At 37.0% G+C, this 16,662-nt stretch overlaps 1 protein-coding gene across 1 annotated transcript; it reads right to left on the bottom strand.

Annotated features, from left to right (window-relative positions):
• Nucleotides 1-10,361: 10,361 nt before the first annotated feature.
• Nucleotides 10,362-11,723, bottom strand: LOC107623956 (uncharacterized). The gene is made up of 2 exons (XM_016326372.3): nt 10,961-11,723; nt 10,362-10,640 (listed from the first exon to the last, which is right to left on the bottom strand). The coding sequence occupies exons 1-2, from the start codon at nt 11,493-11,495 to the stop codon at nt 10,606-10,608; spliced, it is 570 nt and encodes a 189-aa protein (XP_016181858.1). The 5' UTR covers nt 11,496-11,723; the 3' UTR covers nt 10,362-10,605.
• Nucleotides 11,724-16,662: the final 4,939 nt, after the last annotated feature.

Here is a 16,662-nt window from a genome sequence, read left to right as displayed (position 1 = left end):
TCTTTCCGATTCCGCGCTCTGTTTTCTCGTTTTCTGCCCCGAATTTGCAGTTTTCTTCTTCCTTTGCTATTTCTTCTATTACTATGGAAAAACCGGATGTCTTTCAGCCTATCCCTGTTATTCTTAATGGCTCCAACTATGCACATTGGGTTGAAGCCATGCGAGGATTTCTTAAAGGGAGAAAATTATGGCGATATGTGACTGGTGATATTGCTTGTCCTGTTAAGCCAACTTTATCCAAAGATGGTGCCTCCAAATCCAAGGAGGATGCTGAGAAGGAGAAGGACTATGCAGAGAAATTGGAAGATTGGGATAGTAAAAATCATCAGATTATCACTTGGTTCCGCAACACTTCTACTCCTGGCATTCACTTACAATTTGGGCGTTTTGAAACTGCTAAAGAGGTATGGGATCATTTGGCGAAACGTTACACTATCTCTGATCTCTCTCATCAGTACCAACTGCTTAAGGAACTTCATAGCCTTAAGCAAGAACGTGGCCAAGCAGTTTTTGATTTTCTTGCTCAGATGGAGATTATTTGGGATCAGTTGACCTCCTGTGAGCCTGTTCTTAAAGATCCCACTGATGCTAAGGCATATGAGGATTATCGGAACCGGACACGTCTCATCCAATTTCTGATGGCACTTACTGATGACTATGAGCCGGTCAGGGCTTCTCTTCTTCATCAGAATCCCTTGCCTAGTCTTGAAGATGCTCTTCCTCGTCTTAAGTCTGAAGAAACGCGCTTGGGATTGCTTCGTTCTAAAAGTGAAACTGTCTTTGCTGCCACCGACAGAAAGGGAAAAATCTGTCGCAATTGTAACCGGCCTGGGCATTCCTTCTCCGACTGTCCTTCTATTGAATGTCGTAAGTGCAAACAAAAAGGCCACATTGGCTCCAATTGCCCGAAACTATTCTGCCATTATTGTAAGCTCTCGGGTCACTTGATTTCTACCTGTCCTACTCGACCACCACGCTCAGATCAGAACAAGTATCAACCTCGTCCCAACCACTCTTCGCATGTGCCTGCCTCTGCTGCTGCTAATGAGTCCACCTCTTCCACATCTCTCAACACACCTTCTGTCTCTCCATCAGATATTGAAACCCTTCTTCGGCAACTTCTCTCTTTTTCTGGTAATACCCCCGCTACTCTTTCCACCTCTCCAGGTAATTCTAAATGGTATTTTGATTCTGGTTGTTTCAATCATATGTCTCCTTTGCGTCATCTTTTTTCGTCGTTGTCTCCCACTACAAATGCACCTTCTGTTAACACTGCTAATGGTTCCCTCTTGCATGCAACACATCACGGGGTTATTTCACAGTCCAATATTCATCTTTCTGATGCTTATTTCATTCCAAAATTGACTTTTAATCTTATCTCTGTCGGTCAGCTTGTTGAACTTGGTTTTGATGTCATTTTTTCAAATTCTGGATGTCGTGTGCAGGATCGTCGGACGGGAAAGATCATCGGGACTGGATGTAAGGTTGGACGCTTATTTGAGCTCGAGAACCTTCATGTTCCCTCTTCCCATCTCTGTGCTGCTTCCTCTCCATCTACTCTTCACTTGTGGCACCGCCGTCTTGCCCATAGCTCCTTAGGCAAATTACGTCCTCTTATATCTACGGGTGTTTTAGGTCAAGTTCAAAATGAGTCTTTAGATTGCATTTCTTGTCACACTGCAAAACAACCTGCCTTATCCTTTAATAATAATTCCTCTATTGCATGCTCTCCTTTTGATCTTATTCATTCTGATGTTTGGGGACCCGCTCCCACCGCTTCTATGGGAGGGGCTCGATATTTTGTCCTCTTTATTGATGATTATTCCCGTTTTACTTGGGTCTATTTGATGACTAATCGTTGTGAGTTGCCTCAGATTTATATTAACTTTGCCACTATGGTTCGAACTCAGTTTTCAAAGGTCATTAAAATTTTCAGACGTGATAATGCTATGGAATATCGTGACTCCAAACTTTTAAATTTTCTCGCTGAACAGGGTACTTTGTCCGAGTTTTCTTGTCCTGGTACCTCTCAACAAAATGGCAGAGCTGAGCGTAAACACCGTCATATTCTTGACTCTGTCCGTGCGATGCTTATTTCCTCTTCCTGTCCTGAGCGTGCTTGGGGTGAAGCTGTCCTCACTGCTGTTCATGCTATCAATAGACTACCTTCTTCTGTTCTTGGTAACACTACTCCCTTTGAGCGTCTTTATCGTACTTCTCCCGATTACAGTTCTCTCCGTGTTTTTGGTTGTGTCTGTTTTGTCCTTCTTCAACCTCATGAACATAATAAGCTTGAACCTCGGGCTCGCATGTGTTGTTTTCTTGGGTATGCTTCTGAACATAAGGGTTATCGTTGTTGGGATCCTATCTCTCGCCGTATTCGTATATCTCGTCATGTTGTCTTCTGGGAACATCACATGTTCTCTAGTTTCTCCTCCTTCGAGTCCATTCCTTCTACTCCATCACCGTTTTTTACTAACCCAAATGTTGATCTCTTTCCTAGTGATGATACTACAGGGTCTACCCCAAGTCCACCACTCGAGGCTCCTGATCCTCCACCTTCTCCATCTCCCGATGATTCCAGTCCGGACGGCGATCCCACTCCTAGCGTCATGCCTCCACCTCCCACTCGTTCTTCTAGAGTAAGGAATCCCCCTCCTCATCTTCTTGATTATCATTGCTTTTCTACTATTCTTCATTAACATGAACCTAAGTCATTCAGAGAAGCCTCCACAAATCCAAATTGGCAACAAGCAATGCAGGAAGAAATACAGGCACTTGAAAAAGCACACACTTGGGATTTGGTTGATCCTCCTTCTGATCAGGAAGTTATGGGCAGTAGATGGGTATACAAGATCAAGACTCGCTCTGATGGCTCTATTGACCGTTATAAGGCACGATTGGTTGCTCAAGGTTGTGCGCAAGAGTATGGTATTGATTATGAAGAGACTTTTGCTCCTGTTGCTCGCCTTACGTCTGTTAGAGCTCTCCTTGCCATTGCTGCGGTTAAAAGATGGTCTCTCAGTCAGATGGATGTGAAGAATGCATTTCTTAATGGGGATTTGAAACAGAGAGTCTATATGAAACCACCTCCAGGATATCCTTGTCCTTCCAGTAAGGTTTGTCTCCTTCGCAAGGCACTTTATGGACTTAAGCAAGCTCCTCGTGAATGGTTTGACAAGTTCAGCACTACCATATGCAGTCTTGGCTTTATTTCTAGTCCTCATGAGAATGCGCTTTTCATTCGTAAAAGCGACCGTGGAGTTGTTCTTCTACTTTTATATGTTGATGACATGATTATTACTGGAGATGATGTTGATGGTATCTCTGATCTCAAGACCTCACTTCAGCGTACCTTTGAGATGAAGGATCTTGGTTCTCTCAGCTATTTTCTTGGTCTCGAGGTCATCTCCACAGATGATGGCATTTATCTCTCTCAGGCTAAGTATGCTTCAGATCTCCTTGCTCGCGCTGGGATTACAGATAGTCGCACCGAGTCTACTCCTCTTGAGCCTAATGTTCGATTTACCCCTATGGATGGCACTGTTTTGGATAATCCGACACTTTATCGCCAGTTAGTTGGCGGTCTCGTCTACTTGACTGTCACCCGACCAGACATTGCCTATCCAGTTCATGTCCTCAGCCAGTTCTTGTCTGCTCCCCGTACTATTCACTATGCGGCAGTTCTTCGCATTCTTCGGTATGTCAAAGGCACTCTTTTTCATGGCCTTTATTTTTCTGCCCATTCCTCTTTGACCCTTCAGGCATACTCTGATGCTGATTGGGCTGGTGATCCCACTGATCGTCGTTCTACTACTGGTTATTGTTTGTTTCTTGGCGACGCTCTCATCTCTTGGCGTGCTAAGAAGCAAACGTTCACTGCTCGCTCAAGCACAGAAGCTGAGTACCGTGCCCTTGCTGACACCACTGCTGAGGTTATCTCGGTTCGTTGGCTTCTCGAAGATCTGGGTGCTCCTCAGTCGTCCCCTACTGATGTCTTTTGTGATAACCGCAGTGCTATTCAGATTGCCCATAATGATGTGTTTCATGAACGCACCAAACACATTGAGATTGATTGTCATTTTGTTCGGCAACGAATCCTTATTGATGCTGTTTCGTCTCATTGCCGTTGGGACACTGGATCAGACTGCTGATATCTTCACGAAAGCTCATCACCCGACTCGCTTTCGGATTTTGTTATCCAAACTCAAGTTGGTATCCTTAGCTCCCACTTGAGTTTGAGGGGGGATGTTAGAGAATCAATTAGAATCATTAGAATCAATTTAGATCAATTAGCATCGTCTATATTTATATAGCATATCTGTACATTAATTGTAGGATTCTATGTCTTTATTACTTTGATTTATTTAGCACCTATAAATACCCCTTGTATATTGTACCTGTAATACAACTCAATAATACACTTTTCAGATTACTCTCTCAGTCTCTTGTTTCTAACAGTTAGTAAACCCATATTTCAGATCTGATCTGTATCTTTGTTCCACAAGCTAAGGGGAGAGATGTGTTTAGTGGAAATGAAACCATGCCGTGGTGGTAGCTAGAGACAAGGGAAGGTTGGGTGTTGGTGGGTGGGGCATCCACAATTCAACTCCAATACTTTCCATGATTGGGAAATGATATAGGTAACCATTACCATATTCTCTGTGTTTTTCTTTTCTAATTAAATAAAGACAAACTAAAGAATTGCCTCTCCGTCCAAACAGTTTTCCAACCTTTTGCTAACAAGTCTCTGATAACGTTGAAGCTTTTCGCTAGCTATTATGTATGTGATAGCTAAAATTATAAAGAGAACAACTAGGGAACCAAAAGCATATCAGCCAAAAATCAGTCAAAATGTGTTTGGGTTCCATGAAAAAATGGGTTTTGGTTTGTGCTCCGTGATCTCAGGAGCGGTTTTCAAATATATTATTTAAAAAGTGATTTTAATTAAACGGTTTTGTTTACTTTTTGGCTGGTCACATTTTGGTTCTGTATACTTTTCCAATTATAAAACTTGGCAAAATGGGTCAAATCCGTCAAGCCAAACCATCAAAACTGTTAAAAAGAGAACGATAAATAAATGTATTGATGCATCCACGATTGATTTTGTGTCTCTAGAGTTTCTACTTGTTCTCCAGATTATCGACCTTATTATTGTACTGTTGTTATGTAGGACATTTCGTTAATTATTTAACTTTGATCTCAGACTATATTGAAACTTTTTTGGATTTAAACAGAAAACTTTAAACTTTAGGAACCAAAACAAAATTACACCCAAACGTAAGACGAATTTAGTATTTTATCCAATAATGAAATACAACTAACCTTATAGTTTTTAGAAACATAGTATTACAATTTTTTAAAAAACTTGCTCCTCTATAAAATTAAACTTACTTGCTAGGGGTATAGTGCAACTATTTTCTTTTTGAAACCTTAGTAACATTTATTTCCTTTTGACGAAACTATAAGTCTATAACACACTCACTTTCTTTCTTGATCTGTTACACTCACTCATCACACTCATTCTTGATGTTACACTACTTTTGGTTTTTGACACTCATGCTAAGATTCTTCATCCAGGGCACTAACTACTCATAACAAAAAATTCCATACATAAAACATATATGAGATACCCCACATATTTATGTTACATTCATGGCCGTTCAAGAAGAAATATCAAATTCAGCTTTATAAAGTTGTACGCGTGCAACATACATATAAGATGGTTAGTTACGACCTCTAGGTAAGCATGGAAAGACTATAGCAATTTTGCAACATCCTTATCACAAAACAAGTTGTCAAATTGTTGTCCACAGCATACACTACTGTTTGCAAGTTTTATCAACTAACGCCACTTGTAACTTGGATTTTATATCTACATTCATGTTTCTAACTTCTTCCTTGAAAAGTTTTCAAAAGAAAAAAGTTGCATTTCTTTTCACGCTTGCCCCTGCCTCGTGCTCTCAGTTGCGAATACTCAAGCAAAATAAATCAATAATCAGTACACGTTGACCAAAACTACCTCTTTCTTGTTTTCTTTCGAGCAATACTAGGGGTCTAGCAACTTTTTTAATTGGTAGCCATCAAATAGCCATCAATAATGATCTAATGGTGTGAGATTGATATGAGATTTCATCCAATGACTCACTTTTTTTTGCTGGTTACATGCTGGCCAAAATTCAATAAAATTGCTGGTTCCCTAGACTTTTCCTTTTCTATAATCACATGAATTATGGTTATGACCAAATTTCTTCATTAGAATTTCCATGAAAATTATCAACCAGAAAGATGGGAAATGGATTCCGTAGAATAGGGCCTGCAAAAAATGGGGATGGGAACAAATATTTTTTCATGGCGGGGAGCATATCTGGGTTCGGAAACGGGTTAACATACACTTCATGCATCTTCTATGTTATATAGAGTATATTAATTGCTTGCGGACCACGTGATATCAAGTATCAACTATCAACGTATTGTATATATAAGAGATAATCCTCAATGCAATAATAATAATAATAATAATAATAATAATAATAATAATACATGCATCGGTTTTTGCCCAATATTTTCATATGAGAAAGTATAGGGAGCCAATGACCTAAGCGTACAATGTGTACAATGAAGGTTTAGAAAGTATTAGAGATATGATTATTAGTGTTACATTATTCTGTCAGGTTATGTTTTTGGGATGAGTGGTTTCAAGACATGGTATTAGAGTTGCAGATCCGAAAGGTCAAGAGTTCAAATTTTGGTGAACCCAAAATTAGCTTTTTATAACATGAGATGTTTATTATCTCTGGTATCCGGATGGTTATTCTGAATAGTATAGGTGATGTTCATTTTATTCATAAACCAAAGATTTAGCCCATTATACACATTGTATGCTTAGGCCACATGAGATGTTTATTATCTCTGGTATCCAGATGGTTATTCTGGATAGTATAGGTGATGTTCATTTTATTCATAAACCAAAGATTTAGCCCATTGTACACATTGTATGCTTAGGCCATTGGCTCCCTAGCACTACTCTTTTCATATTTATCTGGCCTTCTATCTGTGTATATTTTTATATCTATCTGATCTTCCATTTGTGTATTTTCTCTTAGATTAAATAATATTAACCTAAGAGTGACTTGTATTATGAAAATCCAACTTCGTGAACCAGGTTAACTGAAGTCTAATACTAAATTATACATATGGTCATGATGAAAAACATAAATGTTCTTTAGATAAACTCAGAATCAATGATCTAGATTGTTTGGTTACAAAACACATATGATGTGCTCAAACACCCCTAATTTTAAATAATCATGTAACAATCATATATATATATATATATATTTAGATGATTGAAGAAACCCAGCTTCATTGAGCTTGAGTGTTCTGGAGCGTGTGCGAAGGAAAGAAGAATGAAAAATGAGGGAGTAGAAAAGGGAGAGATCTGAAAGAGAAAGAAGAAAAGGAAATTGTAACAGAATTGGAATTTCAGTTGTAATGATTAATCACACCTTTCTCTATTACAAAAGAAAAGTTTATATACACTTAACTAACTATGGTAACACTGACTATGGTAACTGAACTATGATAAATAAACTATACAGATTCAAAGAATAATAAATTTAACTCTATAGTCTAACTAATAATGCCAATTATATAACAATTAAGAGGAAATAACATCCCCTCGCAAGTTTGGAATGTGGAAATCCACCATGCCAAACTTGGAATGAAAAGAACTGAATGCAATAGGGGGTAACGCCTTGGTGAGTACATCAGCGACCTGTTGAGAGGACAAAACAGGAAGTAGCTTGAGAGAGCCATCTTGCAGTTTATCACGGACAGTATAACAATCAATTTCAATGTGTTTCCTGCATTCTTGGAACACAGGATTTGCAGCTATATGGAGGGCAGACTGATTATCACAAAATAAGGTGAAAGGTCCAGGTGGCAGAAGATGAAAATCAGAGAGAATGAACCGGAGCCAAACACCTTCACAGGTTGCAAGGGCAAGGGCACGATATTCAGCCTCAACTGAAGAACGAGCAACTACACTCTGCTCCTTGCTGCGCCAGCAGATAAGAGAAGATCCCAAGAAAAAACAATATCCAGAGACAGATCGGCGAGTATCAGGGCAAGTTCCCCAATCTGAATCTGAATAACCAGTGAGCTTCAAACCATTATGGCTGTGGAAAAGAATACCATGAGCAAGGAACCCCTTTAAGTAACGAAGAATATGTAAGCCAGTCTAAAAGTGGTTATCAGTGGCACAATCAATGTATTGGCTTAGCTTGCTGACTGCAAAACTAATATCCGAACGGGTGTTAGTTAGGTAGACCAGACGCCCTATGAGTCGTCTATATGGAGTGAGATCAGGAAGAGGAGACCCTGTTGTCTTTGAGAGAGGATTGGAATAATCAATAGGAGTGGAAGAAGGCTTAGCATCCATAAGGCCGAATTCTTTGAGAAGATCTAAGGTGTATTTGCGCTGGTAAAGGGAAATTCCAGTGGCACCGCGAGCAACTTTCATGCCCAAGAAAAATTTCAAATTTTCCAAATCCTTGATGCTGAATTGATTATCCAGAACCTGTTTGACCTGTGTAATTTCATCGAGATCATTCCCAGAGAGGACAAGATCGTCCACATAGACTAGAATTGCCGTGAATTTGCCATCAAAGAGCTTGGTGAAAAAAGAGTGATCTGCTTTGGATTGGATATAACCCAAAGTAAGGAGGGTAGAGCATAGCTTAGTGTTCCATTGCCTGCTCGCTTGTTTTAGACCATAGAAACTCTTCCGAAGCTTGCACACCATGTTGGGGGGGGTGCACGCAGACCAGGAGAAACTCGCATAAAAACATCTTCAGCAAGATCACCGTGAAGGAATGCCATGTTTATATCCAGCTAGTGAAGAAACCAACCATGTTGGGAAGCTAAGGCCAAGAGTATCCTGAGAGTCGTCATCTTGATAACCGGGCTGAAGGTATCAAAGAAATCGAATCCTGCCGTTTGTGTGAAGTCCTTTGCTACTAATCGAGCTTTATGGCGTTCCACTGTCCCATCCGGCTTGTACTTGATTTTGAAAACCCACTTACACCCTATGGCCTTCTTGCCATGAGGGAGAGTGGTAAAAGCCCATGTCTTGGTTTTCTCAAGAGCGTTTAGCTCGGCGGTGATTGCATCCCTCCAACAAGCATGAAGAATGGCCTGCTCATAGCTCGTTGGTTCTGTGTGGGTGGTGATAGCTAAAGAAAACGCCCTGCGTAAAGAGGATAATCTTTCATAGCTGACATAATTAGAGATCGGATATGGTTTTGAAAACTGTGTGATTGAAGCTGGAGCAGTGGAAAGCTGCATGCATTAAAAGTCCTTAAGATATACTGGTGGATGCCTAACTCTTTGGGGCCTTCTAAGGACCGGCTGCTCCATAGAAGTGGTGATAGTCAAATGCGCTAAAGGAGGTGTAGTGGAAGCTACGGGCACTAATGCATGTGATGATGAATGAGATGGCGGAGATGCATGAAGTTGTGAAGGCAATCCAGCAGGTGTAAGGAAAGGAACATTATTATGAGAAATCATGTCATCCAGCAAAGGTGTGATATGTGGATATGAAAAAGACATCAACATTTTCTTCAATCTGTGGAATGTTTTGAAATGGAAAATAATGTTAAAAAAAATAACATTCCGAGATAAAAAAATTTCTTTGGTTTTAATATCAAATAGAATGTAACCCTTTGTGCCTAGCTGAATACGTAGAAAAATGCATTTCCGTGCTCGTTCATCCAATTTCTTCCTATGAGAAGTAATGGTGGATGCAAAAGCCAAACACCCAAATACTTTGAGATGAGTGATGTTTGGTAATTTAGTAAAAAGAATCTGATATGGGATGTTGTTATTAACGGCTACATTAGGAACACGATTAATGATTTGAACAACATATGCAGTGGCATAATGCCAAAAACAATTAGGTAGTTTGCTGTGAAACATCAAAGACCTTGTTACATTTAAAATATCTTGGTGTTTTCTTTCTACCACACCATTCTGCTGTGGAGATTCAACACAGCTGGTGTGATGTAAGATGCCATGATCTTTAAAAAAAATCTGTCATTAAGAATTTCTTCCCATTATCAGACCTAATGTATTTAACAGTTTTTTGAAATTTAGTTTGTATTAGCTGCACAAATTGTTTAATAAAATTGGAAGTCTCGGACTTATTTTTCATGAAATAGAGCCAAATAAAACGACTTTTATCTTTCACAATTGTGAGAAAATATCGGTAACCATTCACAGAAGGGATTCCCAAAGGTCCCCATATATCAACATGAATTAAATCAAATAAGTTTTCAGAAATAGTATCACTAATAGGGCAAGGGTGTCTTTTCTGCTCCACTAAATGACATGAGTCACATACAGTACCAGGGGATGGACAAAAAAAAGAAAACTATTCTTCATTGCTAACAAGCATCTAGAAGATATATGTCCTAAACGTAAATGCCAAATTGTTGGATCTGTGGTATGCGATACAGTATGTAAGTGTTCTGTATGTATGGAATGAGTATGAATGTCTGGAGCAATGCAAGTACTATCTGTCAATGTATACAGCCCCCCTTTTGCTCAGCAGCTCCAATCATCTTCAAGGAAAGGCAATCCTGTATCTCACAACCAGTAGCATGAAAAAAAAATTGACAAGACAGAGCATCAGTTGCCTTAGATACTGAAATTATATTGAAAGAAAAACTTGGCACAAACAAGACATTATTGAGGTATAGGCCTTTATTGAAGATGACTATCCCACAAATGGTTGAGACAGCCTTTGAACCATCAGGCAGCTTGACTAAAACAGGATCAATCCGTTTATAAGACTAGAAATAACAGATAGAAAATGAAACATGTGCAGTAGCACCTGTGTCTAAGATCCAATCAGATTTGTATATAAAATGACTTGACAAAGAAAGAGTGTGAAATATACCTGCTGAAGGGGCCTGTACAGTTGCTGCTGCTGACTTACTATGAGAAGGTGATGGTTCATGCTTGAGGAGTAAAGCAATCAAGGATTGCTTCTGTTCTTCAGAAAATAAGACATCAAAGCTTTTACCACCTTCCTTTTGACCAGAAAGTGATGGAGTGTTGTTGAATTCATCATTCATCTCAGCTGTGGTATTAACATTATTAATTGAGGCAGTTCCAAATGATTGTGGTTTTTTATTTCTTTGCATGTGAGGGGGAAAACCGTGTTTGAAGTAACATGTGTCAACCAAGTGTCCTGTTTCGCCACAGTGTGAGCACAATTTACTTGAATTCTTTCCAGAGGACTTATTCTTACCTCCATGCCCTCCTCTGCCAAAATTCCTACCTCGGTTATCATGATTGAATCCCTCTCCAGTTGTGTTCATAGCATTAACCAACTCCTTGGTGTCACCCAAATAAAGAGCACTATGTTGTCTCTCTTGCTGAAGAAGTAATGAGAAAATGGTGGAAACATCAGGGAATGGCTGCATCAGCATTATCTACGATCTAACTGTGGTGTAACTTTCATTCACTCCTCTCAAGAAGCTAATAGCATTGGCCTCCCTCCTATATTATCGCATCACAGCCAAACCACATACACAGGCATCAAGACATTTACAGATCGGTCGAAATTCATCCAATTCCTCTCAAATTGACTTTTGCAGTATATAGTATTCAGTAATAGACATATCACCTTGTTGATTACAGAATAATTCCTTCTCTAATTCAACAATGAAAAAGGAGTAGAAAAGAAGAATGAAAAATGAAGGAGTAGAAAAGGGAGAGGTCTGAAAGAGAAAGAAGGAAATTGTAACAGAATTGGAATTTCAGTTGTAATGGTTAATCACACCTTTCTCTTTTACAAAAGAAAAGCTTATATACACTCAACTAACTATGGTAATTGAATTATGGTAAATAAACTATACAGATTCAAAGAATAATAAATTTAACTCTATATTCTAACTAATAATGCTAATTATATAACAATTAAGAGGAAATAACATGATCATATACGCAATGTCAAAATAAAAAGTAAATCTTTTTATTGATATGCTATATATGTGTAAAATTACTTAAGGCTAGCAATGTATTAAAATTAAATTTTATATATCAAAAAAGAAAAATATTGAATAATAAATATTGATTTTTTATCAATATATTAACAAAAAATATTAAATAATAAATATCTATATTTTTTATTAATATTAACTAATATTTTAAATTAATTTTTTATTTTTATACTATTAAAATTTAAAATTTAACCTTTAAAAAATATAAAAAACTAACTAACTAAAAATAGGCCCATTATAACCCAAAAAAAACCCTTATCAAGAGTTAACTTAATTTTGAATTCATAGGATAAGAGAGTGTTTTGTTGTAGAATAAATAAGGAAGAGGAAATAGATATAAAATAAAGAAACATAAATAAATAGCCTTAGTATTAATATTATATCTACCAATATAATTACTCAATATAATAAAGATAATTCATATATTTAAATATATGTAGTAACGTAAAGAGAGGAAGCTGTGTATAGAAAGAGAAAGAATAGTATTTGTTATTGATTGTTTTTGTAGTAGTGTATTCCTTTTATCCCGTACATGCTTTTATAGGCATACAAGGTTTCACTTTTCAAACTTCATAAATATTATTTGGGAAAAAGACAAATAGGTCCTTAACTTTTCAAACTTTTGACAAATACATCCCTGATAAAATTTAAATACAAAAAAGTCCCTGACTTTAACAAACGGAGGACAATTTAGTCCTTCCGTCTATTTGCCTCTCATACACCAAACAGAACTGGCTGACGTGGCTGAAATGGTGTCCAGGTGTCCGTTACGGTGCCACGTTGGAAGGGGAATAAAGTTCGAAGGACAAATAAGTCCTTGACGTCATTTTGCAAATAAAGTTCAAAAGACAAATAGGTCCTTGAGAATTTTTTTTTTCATTATACTTCTATTATGCTTTTATTATGAGAATTTAGTTTATGTAGGCTAAAAGTTAGTTTTTTTTTATAAAAAAATTATTTCGTATAGGTCGAATTGAGTATTTGTTTTATATGGGCACCTATCCAAAAATGGATTAGCACTATGGCTTTCAATTTAAATGGTTTCAATTTCAACCAATCTGTAGTTGATAGTCAAGGTCGTGTAATTAACACCTGGGCTGATATTCTTAATATCAATCCCGGTATCATATAAAAAATTGAATAATACTTTTAGCATTTCCAAGAAGTAATTGATTAAATAGTTGAAATAATTGTAATTCCATTCACTATCTTAACTGAAAAAATCTATAAGACTGAATTACCTGGGAGGCTTGCGCCCATAAGAAATCGCGGAGCCACCCATTAATGGTAATGGAACTCTGCAATTTAAATTATAGATTGAAATAATATTCAAATTAGATCTATATTATAATGTAAAAAAATATTTATGTTATAGATTGAATGAACTGCTTGTATTTTGAAATCTAGTTAACTTGTTGTATTATGCAATTTAAATTATTTGTATTAAAATTACAGAAATCGGGCTTGTTCTGTTTCTACTTTTTTTTTTTTTAAATTGCATTGTTCAGTTTTAGTGCATTTGTGTATTATATTAGAATTTGTTAAATTGCATTAGTTCAGTTTTCATCATACCAGTGGCATTAGTTAGCATGAGTTCATTTATGCATCAAGTTAGCATTAGTTCATTTGTGCATCATTCATGTATTAAGTTAGCATTAGTGCATTTGTGTATTATATTAGAACTAGTATTTTTATCCATAATAATATTACGAGAATAATTTTTTTTAAATTATTTATAATTAATTTTAACATTCGTTATCTAAAATTTAAAATAATTTAATGTGTATACTTTTACATTTAAAATATTTTAATTGTAAAAAAATATCGAATGACATATTTTAATTTGTCAAATTACTAATATAAAATATAATTATATATAGAGTAAAAATAGTAGAGAGAAATATAAAAATGGAGAGAGGTAGATGAGAGAATTTAGGAAAGGAGTTTATTAATTTTGAAAAAAAAATCTCAAGGACCTATTTGTCCTTCGAACTTTATTTGTAAAATGACGTCAAGGACTTATTTGTCCTTCGAACTTTATTCCCTTTCCAGCGTGGCACCGTAACGGACACCTGGACACCGTTTCAGCCACGTCAGCCAGTTCCGTTTGGTGTATGAGAGACAAATAGACGGAAGGACTAAATTGTCCTCCGTTTGTTAAAGTCAGGGACTTTTTTGTATTTAAATTTTGTGAGGGATGTATTTGTCAAAAGTTTGAAAAGTCAGGGACCTATTTGTCTTTTTCTCATATTATTTTGTCTGTAACTTGCTTCTTTCAATATGGAAAAACTGAGCCGCCCATATTAATGGTCATCCACATCATATACTTATCTTAACACTCCCCCTTAGATGACCATTTAGGATTATTGCCTCGTTAAAATCTTACTAAAGAAAAACCCAATGAAAAAAATCTTAGTGAAGGAAAAAGAGTACAATATCCTTTGTGATGAGGACTGCCTCATTAGAAACCTTGTCAAGAAAAACCCAATGGAAAAAACCTGACCAAGGAAAAAAGAGTACAGTCTCCCCCTCTTGTCGACATCATTTAATGTCTCGAAATCGGCGCATCCCAATTCCATGTACCAATCTTTCAAAGGAGGATTTTGGGAGTGACTTTGTAAATAAATCTGCCAGATTATTACTTGAGCGAATCTGTTGGATATCAATTGTCCCTTGATTTTGAAGATCATGAGTGAAGAAGAATTTGGGAGAAATATGTTTTATCTTATCACCTTTGATATATCCGCCTTTAAGTTGAGCAATACATGCTGTATTATCTTCAAACAGGACAGTTGGAGCTATCTTATGATCAATCAGTCCACATGATGACAGAATATATTGGATCAAACTCCGGAGCCAAAAACACTCGCGACTTGCTTCATGAATCGCTAGTATTTCGGCATGATTAGAGGATGTTGCTGCAATCGTCTGTTTTTTGGACCTCCATGATATAGCTGTACCACCATATGTGAATAGGTATCCTGTTTGAGATATCCCTTTATGTGGATCAGACAAGTATCCAGCATCTGCATAGCCAACTAGTTGTGATTTGGATCCATAGGGATAAAACAATCCCATATCAACCGTTCCATGAAGATATCGAAAGATTTGCTTGATTCCACTCCAATGTCTTCTAGTTGGAGAGGAACTATACCTTGCTAGTAAATTCACTGCGAATGATATGTCAGGTCGCGTATTATTAGCAAGATACATTAGCGCTCCAATGGCACTAAGATATGGTACTTCAAGACCAAGGATATCTTCATTTTCTTCCTTGGGACGGAATTGATCTTTTTCCACATCTAAAGATCTTACAATCATTGGAGTACTTAATGGATGTGACTTATCCATATAAAATCTCTTCAATATCTTCTCTGTGTATGTTGTTTGATGAATAAAGATCCCATTTTTTATATGCTCGATCTGCAGGTCGAGGCAAATTTTAGTCTTTCCAAGATCTTTCATCTCAAACTCTTCTTTTAGAGTTTTTATAATTGTTGAAATCTCTTCAGGAGTTCCAATGATATTTAAATCATCAACATACACAGCAATTATAATGAATCTAGATGCAGATTTCTTTATGAAAACACATGGATAGATATCATCATTCTTAAATCTTTTTTTAGCCAGATACTCAGTAAGACGATTATACCACATTCGTCCAGATTGCTTCAGACCATATAAAGATCTTTGAAATTTAACTGAGTATAATCCCTGTGAATATTCATTGGATGGTTTAGATATCTTTAGTCTTTCATGGACTTTCATATAGATATCCCAATCTAATGAGCCGTATAAATAGGCTATTACCACATCTATTAAATGCATATACAGTTTATGATATGCAGATAAACTGATCAAATAACACAATGTCATCGCATCCACTACAAGGGAATACGTTTTTTCATAATCTATACCGGGCCTTTGTGAAAAACCTTGTGCCACAAGTCGGGCTTTGTAGCACACAAATTCATTTTTCTCATTTCGTTTTCTCACAAATACCCACTTGTATCCAACAGGTTTTACATCTTCTGGTGTACGGACTACAGGTCCGAAGACTTCACGTTTTGCAAGTGAGTCTAATTCAGCCTTCATGGCTTCTTTCCATTTTGGCCAATCATTCTTTTGTCGACATTCTTCGACTGATCTTGGCTCAAGATCCTTACTTTCATGCATGATATTTAATGCCATATTATATGCAAATATTTCATTGATAATTGTCTTATTTCGGTCCCATTTCTCTCCTGTAAAGACATAATTTATCGAGATCTTGTCATTTTCACAATGTTCAGGTACCTGAACGTCATCTGGCATTAAAACTATATCAGAATTTTGGACAACTGTAGGTATCTCTACTATGTCTTTTTCAACAGGAATATTATTTACCTCTTTTCTCTTTCGAGAATTTTTGTCTTTGGAACCGACAAGCCTGCCACGCTTCTGGCATGTATTTGCTTTGGTGGCAATTTGTCTAATTGGGACATCAATTTGAATTGGGGCATTTTCCGATGGTATATACGACTTGGTTATCCTCTTTGTATCGAAAAATGCATCAGGCAATTCATTTGCTATTCTTTGCAAATGTATAATCTTT

Source organism: Arachis ipaensis, chromosome B2, assembly GCF_059453495.1.
Source record: "Arachis ipaensis isolate K30076 ecotype BB chromosome B2, ASM5945349v1, whole genome shotgun sequence".
In the NCBI taxonomy this organism is placed as follows: domain Eukaryota; kingdom Viridiplantae; phylum Streptophyta; class Magnoliopsida; order Fabales; family Fabaceae; genus Arachis; species Arachis ipaensis.
This window is presented reverse-complemented; position numbering and strand designations above follow the sequence as displayed.